We start from the raw sequence: 13,787 nt of genomic DNA, 5'->3' as shown, positions 1-13,787 counted from the left end.
CCACACTACAAAAACATTTTGATTGTTTCATTTGTACACTGTGGTGTAATACAGAGGCAAAATGACAAAAACTGTGAAAGTGTCAAAATTAAATTTTCAAGAGGAACTGCTACAGTTCAAACCAAGTGTCAGTATGGAAAAGAAAGGGGTTTAAAGTGACAGGGATGTTGATGCCACACAGTCTTGCTCAAGTACTTCAGAAACTGCTGATCAACAGATTTTCCACACACAATCATCTCTAAAATGTACACAGAATAGTTTGTAAAAAAAAAAAAAATCAATGTCTCTTAATGTCGGAAGATTTTTATTGCACATTCTGAAATGAGTTTTTAAATAATATGTTCTTGTTTATTTCCATAAGTACTTCTTAAATGCTACTGATTGCACTGTTACTAAAGTTTGAGTATGCATATAGAAAAACAGAAACATCAGACCATCTGATGTTAGGCTGGATAAGTCATTTGGGGAGGAGATATATTTTTTTGAGGAAATATGTCTCTCACACACACACACACACACACACACACAAATACAATGAGTAATGGTGCTTCATCCAAATTAAAATGAATCACTTTACTTACCCGACATTGTGTGGTAGACACTGGGCCAATACTGTCCACTGTCCCTCTTCAGCCATACCCGAATAGTCCTGTGCAGTTAAAGAGAGAGAAGACAAAAAGTATATGACATGGGATGAAAGAAAATACAACACTATGGTGACCCCGAGGAATATCAAGCTGTTACAAATTGGTATACTGGGCAATAAATGTGTAGTCGTTTGACTCATTTGCGGTCATTCATGTTGTTGTTTTTTCCAAACTTAACCAGAAGATGGTGTTTTTTGGCAGTTAGCTATCACTGCTATGTCCAACTTTCACAACAGTGTCACCAGACGCCTTAAAAGACTGACACGGATTCCACTTGACTGGAGGTGAGAGCAAAGTAATGATGTTTTAAAGGCAGCCCAGAAGAGGAGTGGACATTAGTCTTTAAAGTAAACCGTAAACCACCAGCTAAATCAGCCGACGCTCAAGCTTGTGATTATCCTTGCAACGGACAGATCGGCAGCCCTGTGTTTACCTGCAGAGAGACGCTCTGCAGTGCACATGGACCTCTCGTGAATTTGAACTTACCCACGCCCACACTAGAAAGACAGATGGACTTCGAAATACAATGTCAATTGTTATGTACTGCATGTTACTATTAATATTGTTGTGCTGTTGGTAACGGCAAGTCTATTGGAGTCTTTTATAGGAAATGTAAGTGTTATATAAAAGTTATATTGTTAAAAGTTAAAGTTAAACTACGCTACGCCTCGTCCAATATAACTTTTCTGAATCCAATATTTCTCTATGTTGGATGACTCACCATCCATCAACTGTTATGTTCTCCTCCCCCCTCCCAAATTAAGCAAACAACAAAGAGTCAAGTAAATTAGATCAATTTATTTTGTGAACAGCATATGAATGCTTCTAAAACATCAGTAGCATGCTTGTCTACCTTCTTAGTGTTTCTGGCATCCTTGGAGTTCAATATTTCCACCAGTTCCTCCTCTGTGAACTCAGCAAACCTCGCTGGCAGATGATGTTCTGCTGTTAGTGATCGATCTCTGCCCCCCTTCTCGGCATGTCTTTTTCCTGGTTCTTTCCCTCAGCCCCAACCAGTCTCAGCAGAAGACTGCCCCTCCCTGAGCCTGGTTCTGCTGGAGGTTTCTTCCTGTTAAAAGGGAGTTTTTCCTTCCCACTGTGGCCAAGTGCTTGCTCATAGGGGGTCGTTTTGACCATTGGGGTTTTTCATAATTATTGTATGGCCTTGCCTTACAATATGGAGTGCCTTGGGGCAACTGTTTGTTGTGATTTGGCGCTATATAAGAAAAAAGTTGATTGATTGATTGATTGTTGTTGACATGTTTGTTGCCATTTTTTCAACCAGCGTCTGTCAGCTAGTTCCTGACCTTCTTATGCCGCGCTCTAAAGTGGCTAGCTGTTGGCAGTAAGCTCTAACACTATTGGTCAGTGGGAACCAATCCAATATAACTTTTGGTCCTAGCCTTTTTGGATCCAACATAACTTTCTGGTGCCAAGCATGCCAACATACAGGTAAATGATGGACAGAAAGGCTATATATATATATATATACACATATATATACATACATACACACACACACACAAATACATTTGATTGAAGCACAATAATAAAATATTCATTGCATTTTTCATTGGCAACCTCAGATAGTGACCCTCGTGGGTATCTTCATTAAGTTACACAGGTAAGCTGTATACAGGACAGTTACAAGTACCACAGGCCAAGAGAAAATATGGTGGAGCATTAAGGAGGACAGCCACAGCCAAACACAGAGTAAGGCAAGTACTGAGAATCTAGCCCAATAGCAAAAAGAAGATAAAATTCATCAATACACACGCCCAACTAGTCACGAGATACCCAGCTGGAATAAAAAGTTGGCTAGAAGAAGCTATAGATGCACCAGACGTCAAGAAGCATAAACTCCTCATAAAGCATGAAGGGTTCCATCTGAAGTAGAGCACTCAGAGAAGTTACAGTAAAAAGAGGGGAAATGAGGACTAGTTAGTAACAAAATCATGATTCACAATAAAACAAGCAGCATCCAGGTGGACATCGAGAAGCAGGTGCAGTATGCATAAAACTAATAAGACTAAGGTTTCACTCTTAATGTCTCAAAATGCTACAATTGACATGATTTGCTTTTCCTCTCAGAATTAAGAATAAGCAGCATGAATAAAAGTTCCTAAGTGTTAAGATAAGCTCTCAGCTCCTAAATGACTTGAGAGAGCTGGCGAGGTACCCTAAATCAGTTCGGCGTTACACCTCTGAAGCACTACGCGGCCCTAGACGGAGCTACAGACATGACCACAGCTGGCAATCCAAATGGAATGTGGAAGTTCTTCAACAACCAGATCTTAAAGGTTCCTGGGGATTGTACTGTAGTCATTAATAGGAGGAGGTGTTTCATATCTGTGGGCACTCTGAATATCACCCAAAGTCATACTGCACAACTTGATGGAAATTCTAGACCGTGCAGGGAGCTGAGAAAGTGAGCTGTGATGACCCTGAGAGTAGACAAGGAGGTGTTTGTTCGCAGTGGTGTCAAAAGTACACACATTTGTTACTTAAGTAGAAGTATAGATACTGCAGTTTAAAAACACTCTGGTAAAAGTTGAAGTATCAACTTGACCTCTATACTCAAGTAAAAGTGAAAAAGTATGTACTCCAAAACCTACTTAAAGTATAAAAGTATAAAGTACCCTTTAAAAAAAAAAAAAAAAAAAAAAAAGGTAGATGCCACTATATGAATTGAAAGCTTAATTTAAAAACTGATTCGTTCTACATGTAGCCCAAGACCCAAAACTACCCCCCCAACACCACCTGCACGAAAATGTTTCAATTCTAGAAGCTCTGAAATGCAATCTGGGACTATTCCAGACAATAAACTGCAGTGAGTGCAGCATCCATTTAGTGAACAAAAAAAAAAAAACAACTTTCCTTATTCAGATTCATTCCAGTAGTATTCTGCTCTTACAAGGATGCAGCAGTTTTCTAGTTTGGCAGATTGTTGTTGGTAGTTTCCTCGCTTGCGAGGATAGTGGGAAGGCCTTTTTTTTTTTTAAGTTGAATTTCTCCAAGCCCTCTGGTGGCTGAAAAGTCCGATGCAGGATGCACAAGACCTGTTACACTTGGGTAGGCTGGGCTTGTGCTGCTGCCCGCTCTTTCTGTCTCTGACGCTTCTGGCATGAGGCCTCACTTCTTTCTGCCTCAAACTTCAGGCTGGCGGATTTGATGCTGGAACGCCAGCTGAGTCTATCTGTAGCTAGATGTTGCCATGACTGATGCTGAATGCCTGCAAGGGAGAGCCGTTTCTTCAGCTGGTCCTTATAACGCTTTTTGGGGGCCCCTTGGTTTCATCTCCCTTCCTTGAGCTCGCCAAAGAATTAATTTCGGCATGCGTGTATCATCCATCCTGGCTATGTGACCTGTCCAACGAAGCTGTTGTTTGAGTATAATAGACTCCATGCTGGGCAATTTGGCTCTGGTAAGGATGTCCTCATTTGAGACGTAGTCCTGCCACTTGATCCCGAAGATGTTTCGGAGACAACGCTGATGAAAGCGTTCCAGTAATCTGATCTGCTGGTGATACAGAACCCAGGTTTCAGCTCCATACAGGAGGGTAGGGACCACAATGGCTCTGTAGACCTGCACTTTTGTGGAAAGGCGCAGTGCATGATTCTGCCAGACTTTCTTTGAGAGTCGACCAAAAGAACTGCTGGCCTTGGCAAGGCGAATGTCTAGGTCCTTGGCAACAGACGCGTCATTTGAGATAACACTACCGAGATACGTGAAGTGCTCTACTGCATTCAGGCTGGTACCCTCGATGTTGATTTGGGGTGGGGTATATGCTGTATGGGGGACCGGTTGATATAGCACTTCTGTCTTTCTCAGGCTGATGGTGAGGCCGAAGGCTCTTGCTGCTTCAGCAAAACAGTTGACAATGTGCTGCAAGGCTTGCTCCGTATGGGCGACGAGGGCGCAGTCATCTGCGAAGAGCAGCTCCATGATTAGCTGTTCTATGATCTTAGTGTGGGACAGAAGACGCCGCAAGTTAAACAGACTTCCGTCGATTCTGAAGCGGATATAGATACCGTCTGTCAAGTCTTCTTTGGCCTCACGAAGAATCATGCTGAAGAAGATGGAGAACAGAGTGGGCGCGAGGATGCAACCTTGTTTGACGCCATTTGAGATGGGGAAGCTGCCGGACAGAGTCCCGTTGTACTTCACTTGTCCCATCTGGCCTTCATGCAGCTGGCGGATGATGGTGAGGAGCTTTGGAGGGCAGCCAAGGCGTGCAAGAATCTTCCACAAACCCTCACGACTGACCGTGTCAAAAGCCTTGGTTAAGTCTATGAAGGCTGCATAAAGGGCCATGTTCTGTTCTCTGCACTTCTCCTGGATCTGTCTCAGGACGAAGATCATGTCGGTGGTTCCCCTGTTGGCCCGAAATCCGCACTGACTCTCGGGAGTATTTTCATGCGCTATGGTAGGGGTAAGCCTGTTGAGCAGCACTCGAGCCAAAATCTTACCTGCTATTGAGAGGAGAGTGATGCCCCGGTAATTAGAACAGTCGGACTTGTCACCCTTGTTCTTGCACAGGGAGACAATGACCGCATCCCGAAGGTCATGTGGAACCATTTCCTTTTCCCAGCAACTGGAGAAGAGAATCTGAAGCTTGTCGAGGACTGCCTCACATCCATTTTGGTACACCTCTGCTGGAATGCCATCTATGCCAGGAGACTTCCCTGGATTCAGCTGCGTGGTGGCCTTTCGGATCTCTTCAAGTGTTGGGGGGTCATAAAGTTCCCATTTCACCTCCACCTGGGGAATCTTCTCAACTGATGACTCTTGCACAGTGCACTTGTCACTGAAGAGGTTTTCAAAGTGTTCTGACCAATGCTGCATAATGGTTTCCTTGTCCGTCAGAAGGGTGGAGCCGTCTGAGGAGCGCAGGGGTGCTTGCACTTGATGTGCTGGCCCATGGATGGTCTTAAGGGCTTCATAAAAGGAGCGCATGTCTCCGGCATCGGCATGTTGTGTCTTCTCCGCAAAAGCTAGCCACCAGTCGTTCTGCAGTATGCGGAGCTTGCTTTGCAGTGTGGAGCAGGCATTTCTGTAAGCTGTCTTGGCAGAGTGGTCATCAGGTTTAGCTAAAGAGTCTTGTGGCATGCACGTTTCTTTTCTAGTGGTTCCTGGATCTGTGCATCAGACTCATCAAACCAGTCTTTATTTTTCCTGGCTGAGAAGCCCACTACTTCTGCTGCCGTCTCCTGAAGGATGGTCTTTAATCTCATCCACTGTTGTTCAGGGTCATCAGGCAGGCCTTCTTCTCCACCCAGTCTCTCCTCTAGTTTGGCCTGGAAGTCCATTTTTATGTCTATGTCTTGCAGCTTGTGGACTTGTAGCTTCTTAAACTGTGGGCCTTTCTTCTTAGGAGGGGGCTTGAAAGTGAAAGCAATCTTGGAATGGACCAAGTGATGATCCGTATAGGAATCCGCGCTAGGCATCACCCTGGTATGTAGTACATCTCTTCTATCACGCTGTCGCGTCAGAACATAGTCCAGAAGGTGCCAGTGTTTGGAGCGTGGGTGTCTCCAGGTTGCTTTGAATCTCTCTTTCTGTTGGAACAGGCTGTTGGTGATCGTCAACTCATGTGCAGAGCAGAACTCCAGCAGCAGGCGGCCATTGTCGTTACAGTTGCCTATGCCATGTTTCCCTAGCACGTCCTTCCATACATCAGAGTCGCGGCCCACTCTGGCATTGAAATCTCCCATGATGAGGAGCTTGTCATGGGTGTCGACGTGCTACAGAAGGTTGTGCAGATCGCTATAGAAAGCCTCCTTAACTCTGATGTCGGCCTGCATGGTTGGGGCATACACACTAACAATAGTGGCAAAATCCTTGTTGTTGATGGGGAGCCAGAGTGACATGAGTCGGTCAGAAAGTCCAACTGGCAAACTGTGTAACCTATGTGCTATGGCGCTCTTAATCATGAACCCGACCCCTGAGAGTCGACGATCTTCTTTAGCCTTCCCTGACCAGAAAAGTGTGTAGCCTGTGCCTTCCTCTGTGAGCGACCCTTGGTCTGCAAAGCGCACCTCGCTGAGTGCAGCAATGTCTATGTCAAGCCTTGCTAGCTCTTTGGTGACTAAGGCTGAGCGTCTTCGAGGACGATCGCTATTGTCTGAGTCCATCATTGTGCGTACATTCCAGCACGCAATTTTCAGGTTCTTTGTTTTACTTTTCACACTGCATGTAGTGATGCCCGTTGGCAGCGGTGAGCCAACCGGGTCTAGTGAGACAAGCCATGTTTAGACCACCTTTTCTACGTCTGTCTCCATGTGGAGCAAGCAGGGCTATCCCTAAACAGGGCTGCTTGGTCACCCAGGGCCCTGCCGGATGATGCTGTTGTCTCGGGTCAGCAATCAAACGACCATAGCTCCTGAGCCGCCTGCATGCAGGATCGAGACTGCAGCTCCCAGTGCCATCATGAACCTGCTGTTTTCACCTGTTCCCATCGCTGCAGGGCTTTCCTTCCCGCCTGCGCTCATTGCTTAAAGTGGGGATCAGCTCGCGCACACCAATTCCACTCTTTAGGCAAGGTGGCACTCCACAGTGGCACAGACAAGCTGAGACGGCTGTGGCGACCACCAGGCTGTAGGTTTTACATCAGAGTGACCTTCTCCTACCCTCTGGCTAAAGAACCTTCCTCGGAGCCACGGGGGCAGTAACCCAGGCTGGGGGTTTAACATCAGGGTTTTCCTTCCCCTAGGTGGACTGCCTTAACAGGGCTCATGAGTCCCATCTACTCACGGCTATAACCCAGTCAGCAGGGAGGCTTGTGATGGCGGGAGCGCCTAGATCCCGTATAGGTCATGGACCTACCACTGCCATACTTGAATAAACAATATCTGTGTTGTAAAACAATAACAACAAAAACACAAAGCCAACCTAGTCAAAACCAAAGTGAGTGGAGCTCCAGGAAAACCTACCTGAAACAATCTAAAACTGACTGAAAATAAATCTGACTCAATCTAAACCGAAAACAATTCATCTAGCGCAACGTAACTATAGCTTGTAAGCTAACAAACGGAATATCAAATCAAATCAAAATTTATTTATTTATTTATATAGTGCCAAGTCACAACAAACAGTCACCCCAAGGCGCTTTATATTGTAAGGCAAGAGCCATACAACAATTACAGAAAAACAGAAAAAAAAGTTTGGCAGATAGTTCTGGAGGAAATCACTGAAGAAATTAATACATTGAAAATATGGTTTGACCGAAACAAATTGTCATTAAATAAGACAGGGATGAAGTGGAGGTGTAAGAGTCACTAGGTGTTCACAGGAAACACTTATTTATGTATGTATGTATTTATTTATGTATGTTCATTGTTAGTTGCTTTTATATTTTCTGTTGTGTTTCTATTCAGGTTCTTTTTGCCTCTTTCTCAAAAAATTGTACATAATAATCATTAGATTATTGATATATAAACAAAAATAAATTTAAGAAATATTACAATTTGAAAACAAATGCACCCGAACGTGATGAGAGCTGCTTAATGCTAACTTTTAACATTGAAAATGCCATAGACATGCTAACGCGTTAGCGTTGCTCCCGTTTTTAAGTTATAAAATACATCTATCAACTGTTTCAGAAGACCATAACAGGTCGGTTTAACATAGAAAAGGTAAATAATACTCACAGAAGTATGCTCTTTAGGGTTTTAGCGGGGGAAAATTAAGCGAAAGAAAGAAATAATGCACGAAGCAATAGGTCGAAGCATTGCTTCAATCTGCGAACCACTGCTTGGATTGGTTCACGGTTCAAAGCAAAGCCGTGTTGCAGAAAAGTTGATTACAGGCGCACATGATGTGAAATATATATATATAAACATTAAACTGAAGCCAAGAGTAACGAGGCTGTTTGTTTTAAAAATGTAAGGAATAGAAAGTACAGATACTTTTGTGAAAATGTAATGAGTAGAAGTCAGAAGTAGGCAGAAAAATAAGTAAAGGAGTAAAGTATAGATACCTAAAAAGTGTAACGAACTTGACACCTTTGTTTGTTCGAGGAATATGCGATTCATCCTCTGTGGTCTAGTGATCCTTAAGGTGCCCTGACACTTGCATGACTTTGATCCGCGCACTTGCATGCACTTCTTTGTGACAATCCCACCCCATTTTCCCAACTGGATGCCGTGCTTTGTTCGGATGGACGCTGCACTTTATGCGCTGGACACTGCGTATATAAAATAATTATTTCATAGAGGATTAACCATTTTCCCTCAGAGTTGGCTGTTGAAAACACCTTTAATCGCTTCCGGATGCACAGAGGACCGTTTCATTTGCTTTTTCTCTCTCTCTCTCTCTTCATGAGGTGGAGAAAACATTAGGAACAGTCTAAAAGGTAATTATTTATAATGTTTATATTGTAATAGCTTGGTAAAACAGTTGCATGTTCATTCCTTCTTATGAGGAGCTGTGAAAGTGTGTTTATGTGTTTATGATAGATTTAATATCTCATTGCAGTTGATAAGACGAACTGCACTGTGTTGCAGTGCGCTGACACAATCCCTCACACTCACACACAGTGTTTTTTAATTGTTTGCGCAATGTTCACGTGACGTTCACATTATTCATGCGTCATGGAGATTTTGAACATTTCTAAATTTTGTTTGTGCACGTGCATGAAGCCGCACCGCACATAGGTTACAACGGTTGACAACAATTTGTGATGAGTTTACTCTGCTGCACGACAGAGTGTGTCCAAGTGCACGGATCAAAGTCGTGCAAGTGTCAGAACACCTTAAGCATGCTTAAGAGAACTCACAGGACTTTTTTCCTCCAAACCTACAGCCGACAGATGCCTCTGCTGTAATGTCACATTGGACTGGCTACACTGAGCAGCTGTATAAGCATGATCCTCTTGCTGGGGTATCAAACATCTCCAGTGCCAGGATTCTTGTGGCTGATTCTCCAGCCATCTGTGAACCACCAAATGCTGGTGAGATCACAAAGTCCATCAAACACCTCCATGCAAAAACTCCAGAAATCTGCTGCATTGGCGGCAAATGCCGATGAAGATACTGTTCTCCTGTTATTGCCTGACTTTAAATCTGGAAGACAGGTATCATCCCATTCCACTGTTTCCACTCTGGCAAGGAAACGGTGATCACAGGGATTGCAACAATTACCCCTGTAATTGTTGCAATCCACTGCTCTGTGTGTTGGTGCTCATCCCTTCTTTGGCCTTCAATGATTGTGTTCAGGCCTCTACTGGTGGTTGGCTCTCACTGCGGTATTGTATCACTTCCTGTTCCGGAGTACAGCGGCCTTTTGCTGTATCTGTTAGCTGTTTAATCTGCGCAGTTAGACTGATCTAGTTACCTAGATAACGATTTGTTTCACAGTGTAATCTTCACGTGCCTTAACTAAAGCACTCCCTCTGCTGAATCACCTCTAAATTATTTACACATTATTCACTTTGTGTGTTTTTAGGAATCCGCTAGCTTAGCGCAGCTACTAGCTCTTAGCCGGTTTAGCATGGTGGCTTCTCCTGTCTCCTGCACTTTTCTGCTCTGGGTGTGAAATGTTTAGTTATTCCTCGGCCTCCTTTAGCTGTAATGGTACTTGTAATAAGTGTAGCTTATTCATAGCTTTGGAGGCCAGGCGGGGCGAATTGGAGACTCGGCTCCGCACCGTGGAAAATTCTACAGCTAGCCAGGCCCCTGTAGTCGGTGCGGACCAAGGTAGCTTAGCCGCCGTTAGTTTCCCTCTGGCAGATCCCGAACAGCCGTAAAAGCAGGCCGACTGGGTGACTGTGAGGAGGAAGCGTAGTTCTAAACAGAAGTCCCGTGTACACCACCAACCCGTTCACATTTCTAACCACTTTTCCCCACTCGACGACACACCCGCCGAGGATCAAACTCTGGTTATTGGCGACTCTGTTTTGAGAAATGTGAAGTTAGCGACACCAGCAACCATAATCAATTGTCTTCCGGGGGCCAGAGCAGGCGACATTGAAGGAAATTTGAAACTGCTGGCTAAGGCTAAGCGTAAATTTGGTAAGATTGTAATTCACGTCGGCAGTAATGACACCCAGTTACGCCAATCGGAGGTCACTAAAATTAACACTGAATCGGTGTGTAACTTGCAAAAACAATGTCGGACTCTGTAGTTTTCTCTGGGCCCCTCCCCAATCGGACCGGGAGTGACATGTTTAGCCGCATGTTCGAGTGGTGTCCAAAAAATGAGGTGGGCTTCATAGATAATTGGCAAAGCTTCTGGGGAAAACCTGGTCTTGTTAGGAGAGACGGCATCCATCCCACTTTGGATGGAGCAGCTCTCATTTCTAGAAATCTGGCCAATTTTCTTAAATCCTCCAAACCGTGACTATCCAGGGTTGGGACCAGGAAGCAGAGTTGTAGTCTTACACACCTCTCTGCAGCTTCTCTCCCCCTGCCATCCCCTCATTACCCCATCCCCGTAGAGACGGTGCCTGCTCCCAGACCACCAATAACCAGCAAAAATCTATTTAAGCATAAAAATTCAAAAAGAAAAAATAATATAGCACCTTCAACTGCACCACAGACTAAAACAGTTAAATGTGGTCTATTAAACATTAGGTCTCTCTCTTCTAAGTCCCTGTTAGTAAATGATATAATAATTGATCAACATATTGATTTATTCTGCCTGACAGAAACCTGGTTACAGCAGGATGAATATGTTAGTTTAAATGAGTCAACACCCCCGAGTCACACTAACTGCCAGAATGCTCGTAGCACGGGCCGAGGCGGAGGATTAGCAGCAATCTTCCATTCCAGCTTATTAATTAATCAAAAACCCAGACAGAGCTTTAATTCATTTGAAAGCTTGACTCTTAGTCTTGTCCATCCAAATTGGAAGTCCCAAAAACCAGTTTTATTTGTTATTATCTATCGTCCACCTGGTCGTTACTGTGAGTTTCTCTGTGAATTTTCAGACCTTTTGTCTGACTTAGTGCTTAGCTCAGATAATTATAGTGGGCGATTTTAACATCCACACAGATGCTGAGAATGACAGCCTCAACACTGCATTTAATCTATTATTAGACTCAATTGGCTTTGCTCAAAATGTAAATGAGTCCACCCACCACTTTAATCATATCTTAGATCTTGTTCTGATTTATGGTATGGAAATTGAAGACTTAACAGTATTCCCTGAAAACTCCCTTCTGTCTGATCATTTCTTAATAACATTTACATTTACTCTGATGGACTACCCAGCAGTGGGGAATAACTTTCATTACACTAGAAGTCTTTCAGAAAGCGCTGTAACTAGGTTTAAGGATATGATTCCTTCTTTATGTTCTCTAATGCCATATACCAACACAGTGCAGAGTAGCTACCTAAACTCTGTAAGTGAGATAGAGTATCTCGTCAATAGTTTTACATCCTCATTGAAGACAACTTTGGATGCTGTAGCTCCTCTGAAAAAGAGAGCTTTAAATCAGAAGTGCCTGACTCCATGGTATAACTCACAAACTCGCAGCTTAAAGCAGATAACCCATAAGTTGGAGAGGAAATGGCGTCTCACTAATTTAGAAGATCTTCACTTAGCCTGGAAAAAGAGTCTGTTGCTCTATAAAAAAGCCCTCCGTAAAGCTAGGACATCTTTCTACTCATCACTAATTGAAGAAAATAAGAACAACCCCAGGTTTCTTTTCAGCACTGTAGCCAGGCTGACAAAGAGTCAGAGCTCTATTGAGCCGAGTATTCCTTGAACGTTAACGAGTAATGACTTCATGACTTTCTTTGCTAATAAAATTTTAACTATTAGAGAAAAAATTACTCATAACCATCCCAAAGACGTATCGTTATCTTTGGCTGCTTTCAGTGATGCCGGTATTTGGTTAGACTCTCTCTCAGATTGTTCTGTCTGAGTTATTTTCATTAGTTACTTCATCCAAACCAGCAACATGTCTATTAGACCCCATTCCTACCAAGTCTATTAGACCCCATTCCTACCAAGGAATGGGGTCCTACCTACCTACCTGCTCAAGGAAGCCCTACCATTATTTAATGCTTCGATCTTAAATATGATCAATCTATCTTTATTAGTTGGCTATGTACCACAGGCTTTTAAGGTGGCAGTAATTAAACCATTACTTAAAAAGCCATCACTTGACCCAGCTATCTTAGCTAATTATAGGCCAATCTCCAACCTTCCTTTTCTCTCAAAAATTCTTGAAAGGGTAGTTGTAAAACAGCTAACTGATCATCTGCAGAGGAATGGTCTATTTGAAGAGTTTCAGTCAGGTTTTAGAATTCATCATAGTACAGAAACAGCATTAGTGAAGGTTACAAATGATCTTCTTATGGCCTCAGACAGTGGACTCATCTCTGTGCTTGTTCTGTTAGACCTCAGTGCTGCTTTTGATACTGTTGACCATAAAATTTTATTACAGAGATTAGAACATGCCATAGGTATTAAAGGCACTGCGCTGCGGTGGTTTGAATCATATTTATCTAATAGATTACAATTTGTTCATGTAAATGGGGAATCTTCTTCACAGACTAAGGTTAATTATGGAGTTCCACAAGGTTCTGTGCTAGGACCAATTTTATTCACTTTATACATGCTTCCCTTAGGCAGTATTATTAGATGGCATTGCTCAAATTTTCATTGTTACGCAGATGATACCCAGCTTTATCTCTCCATGAAGCCAGAGGACACACACCAATTAGCTAAACTGCAGGATTGTCTTACAGACATAAAGACATGGATGACCTCTAATTTCCTGCTTTTAAACTCAGATAAAACTGAAGTTATTGTACTTGGCCCCACAAATCTTAGAAACATAGTGTCTAACCAGATCCTTACTGTGGATGGCATTACCCTGACCTCTAGTAATACTGTGAGAAATCTTGGAGTCATTTTTGATCAGGATATGTCATTCAAAGCGCATATTAAACAAATATGTAGGACTGCTTTTTTGCATTTACGCAATATCTCTAAAATTAGAAAGGTCTTGTCTCAGAGTGATGCTGAAAAACTAATTCATGCATTTATTTCCTCTAGGCTGGACTATTGTAATTCATTATTATCAGGTTGTCCTAAAAGTTCCCTGAAAAGCCTTCAGTTAATTCAAAATGCTGCAGCTAGAGTACTAACGGGGACTAGAAGGAGAGAGCATATCTCACCCATATTGGCCTC

At 43.1% G+C, this 13,787-nt stretch overlaps 1 protein-coding gene across 2 annotated transcripts in view; it reads right to left on the bottom strand.

Annotated features, from left to right (window-relative positions):
* The window catches only part of wdfy2 (WD repeat and FYVE domain containing 2), a 73,967-nt gene that overhangs the window by 57,196 nt on the left and 2,984 nt on the right, over positions 1-13,787 (bottom strand). The window contains exon 2 of one of the 2 annotated variants that reach the window (XM_034186173.1): positions 582-649. In XM_034186173.1, coding sequence (XP_034042064.1) covers positions 582-649 — 68 coding nt within the window. Of the gene's footprint in view, positions 1-533; positions 650-13,787 lie in introns of those variants that run through there. The other variant, XM_034186174.1, reaches the window with a different exon arrangement.

This window comes from Thalassophryne amazonica, chromosome 14 (genome assembly GCF_902500255.1).
Source record: "Thalassophryne amazonica chromosome 14, fThaAma1.1, whole genome shotgun sequence".
NCBI classification, from domain to species: domain Eukaryota; kingdom Metazoa; phylum Chordata; class Actinopteri; order Batrachoidiformes; family Batrachoididae; genus Thalassophryne; species Thalassophryne amazonica.
This window is presented reverse-complemented; position numbering and strand designations above follow the sequence as displayed.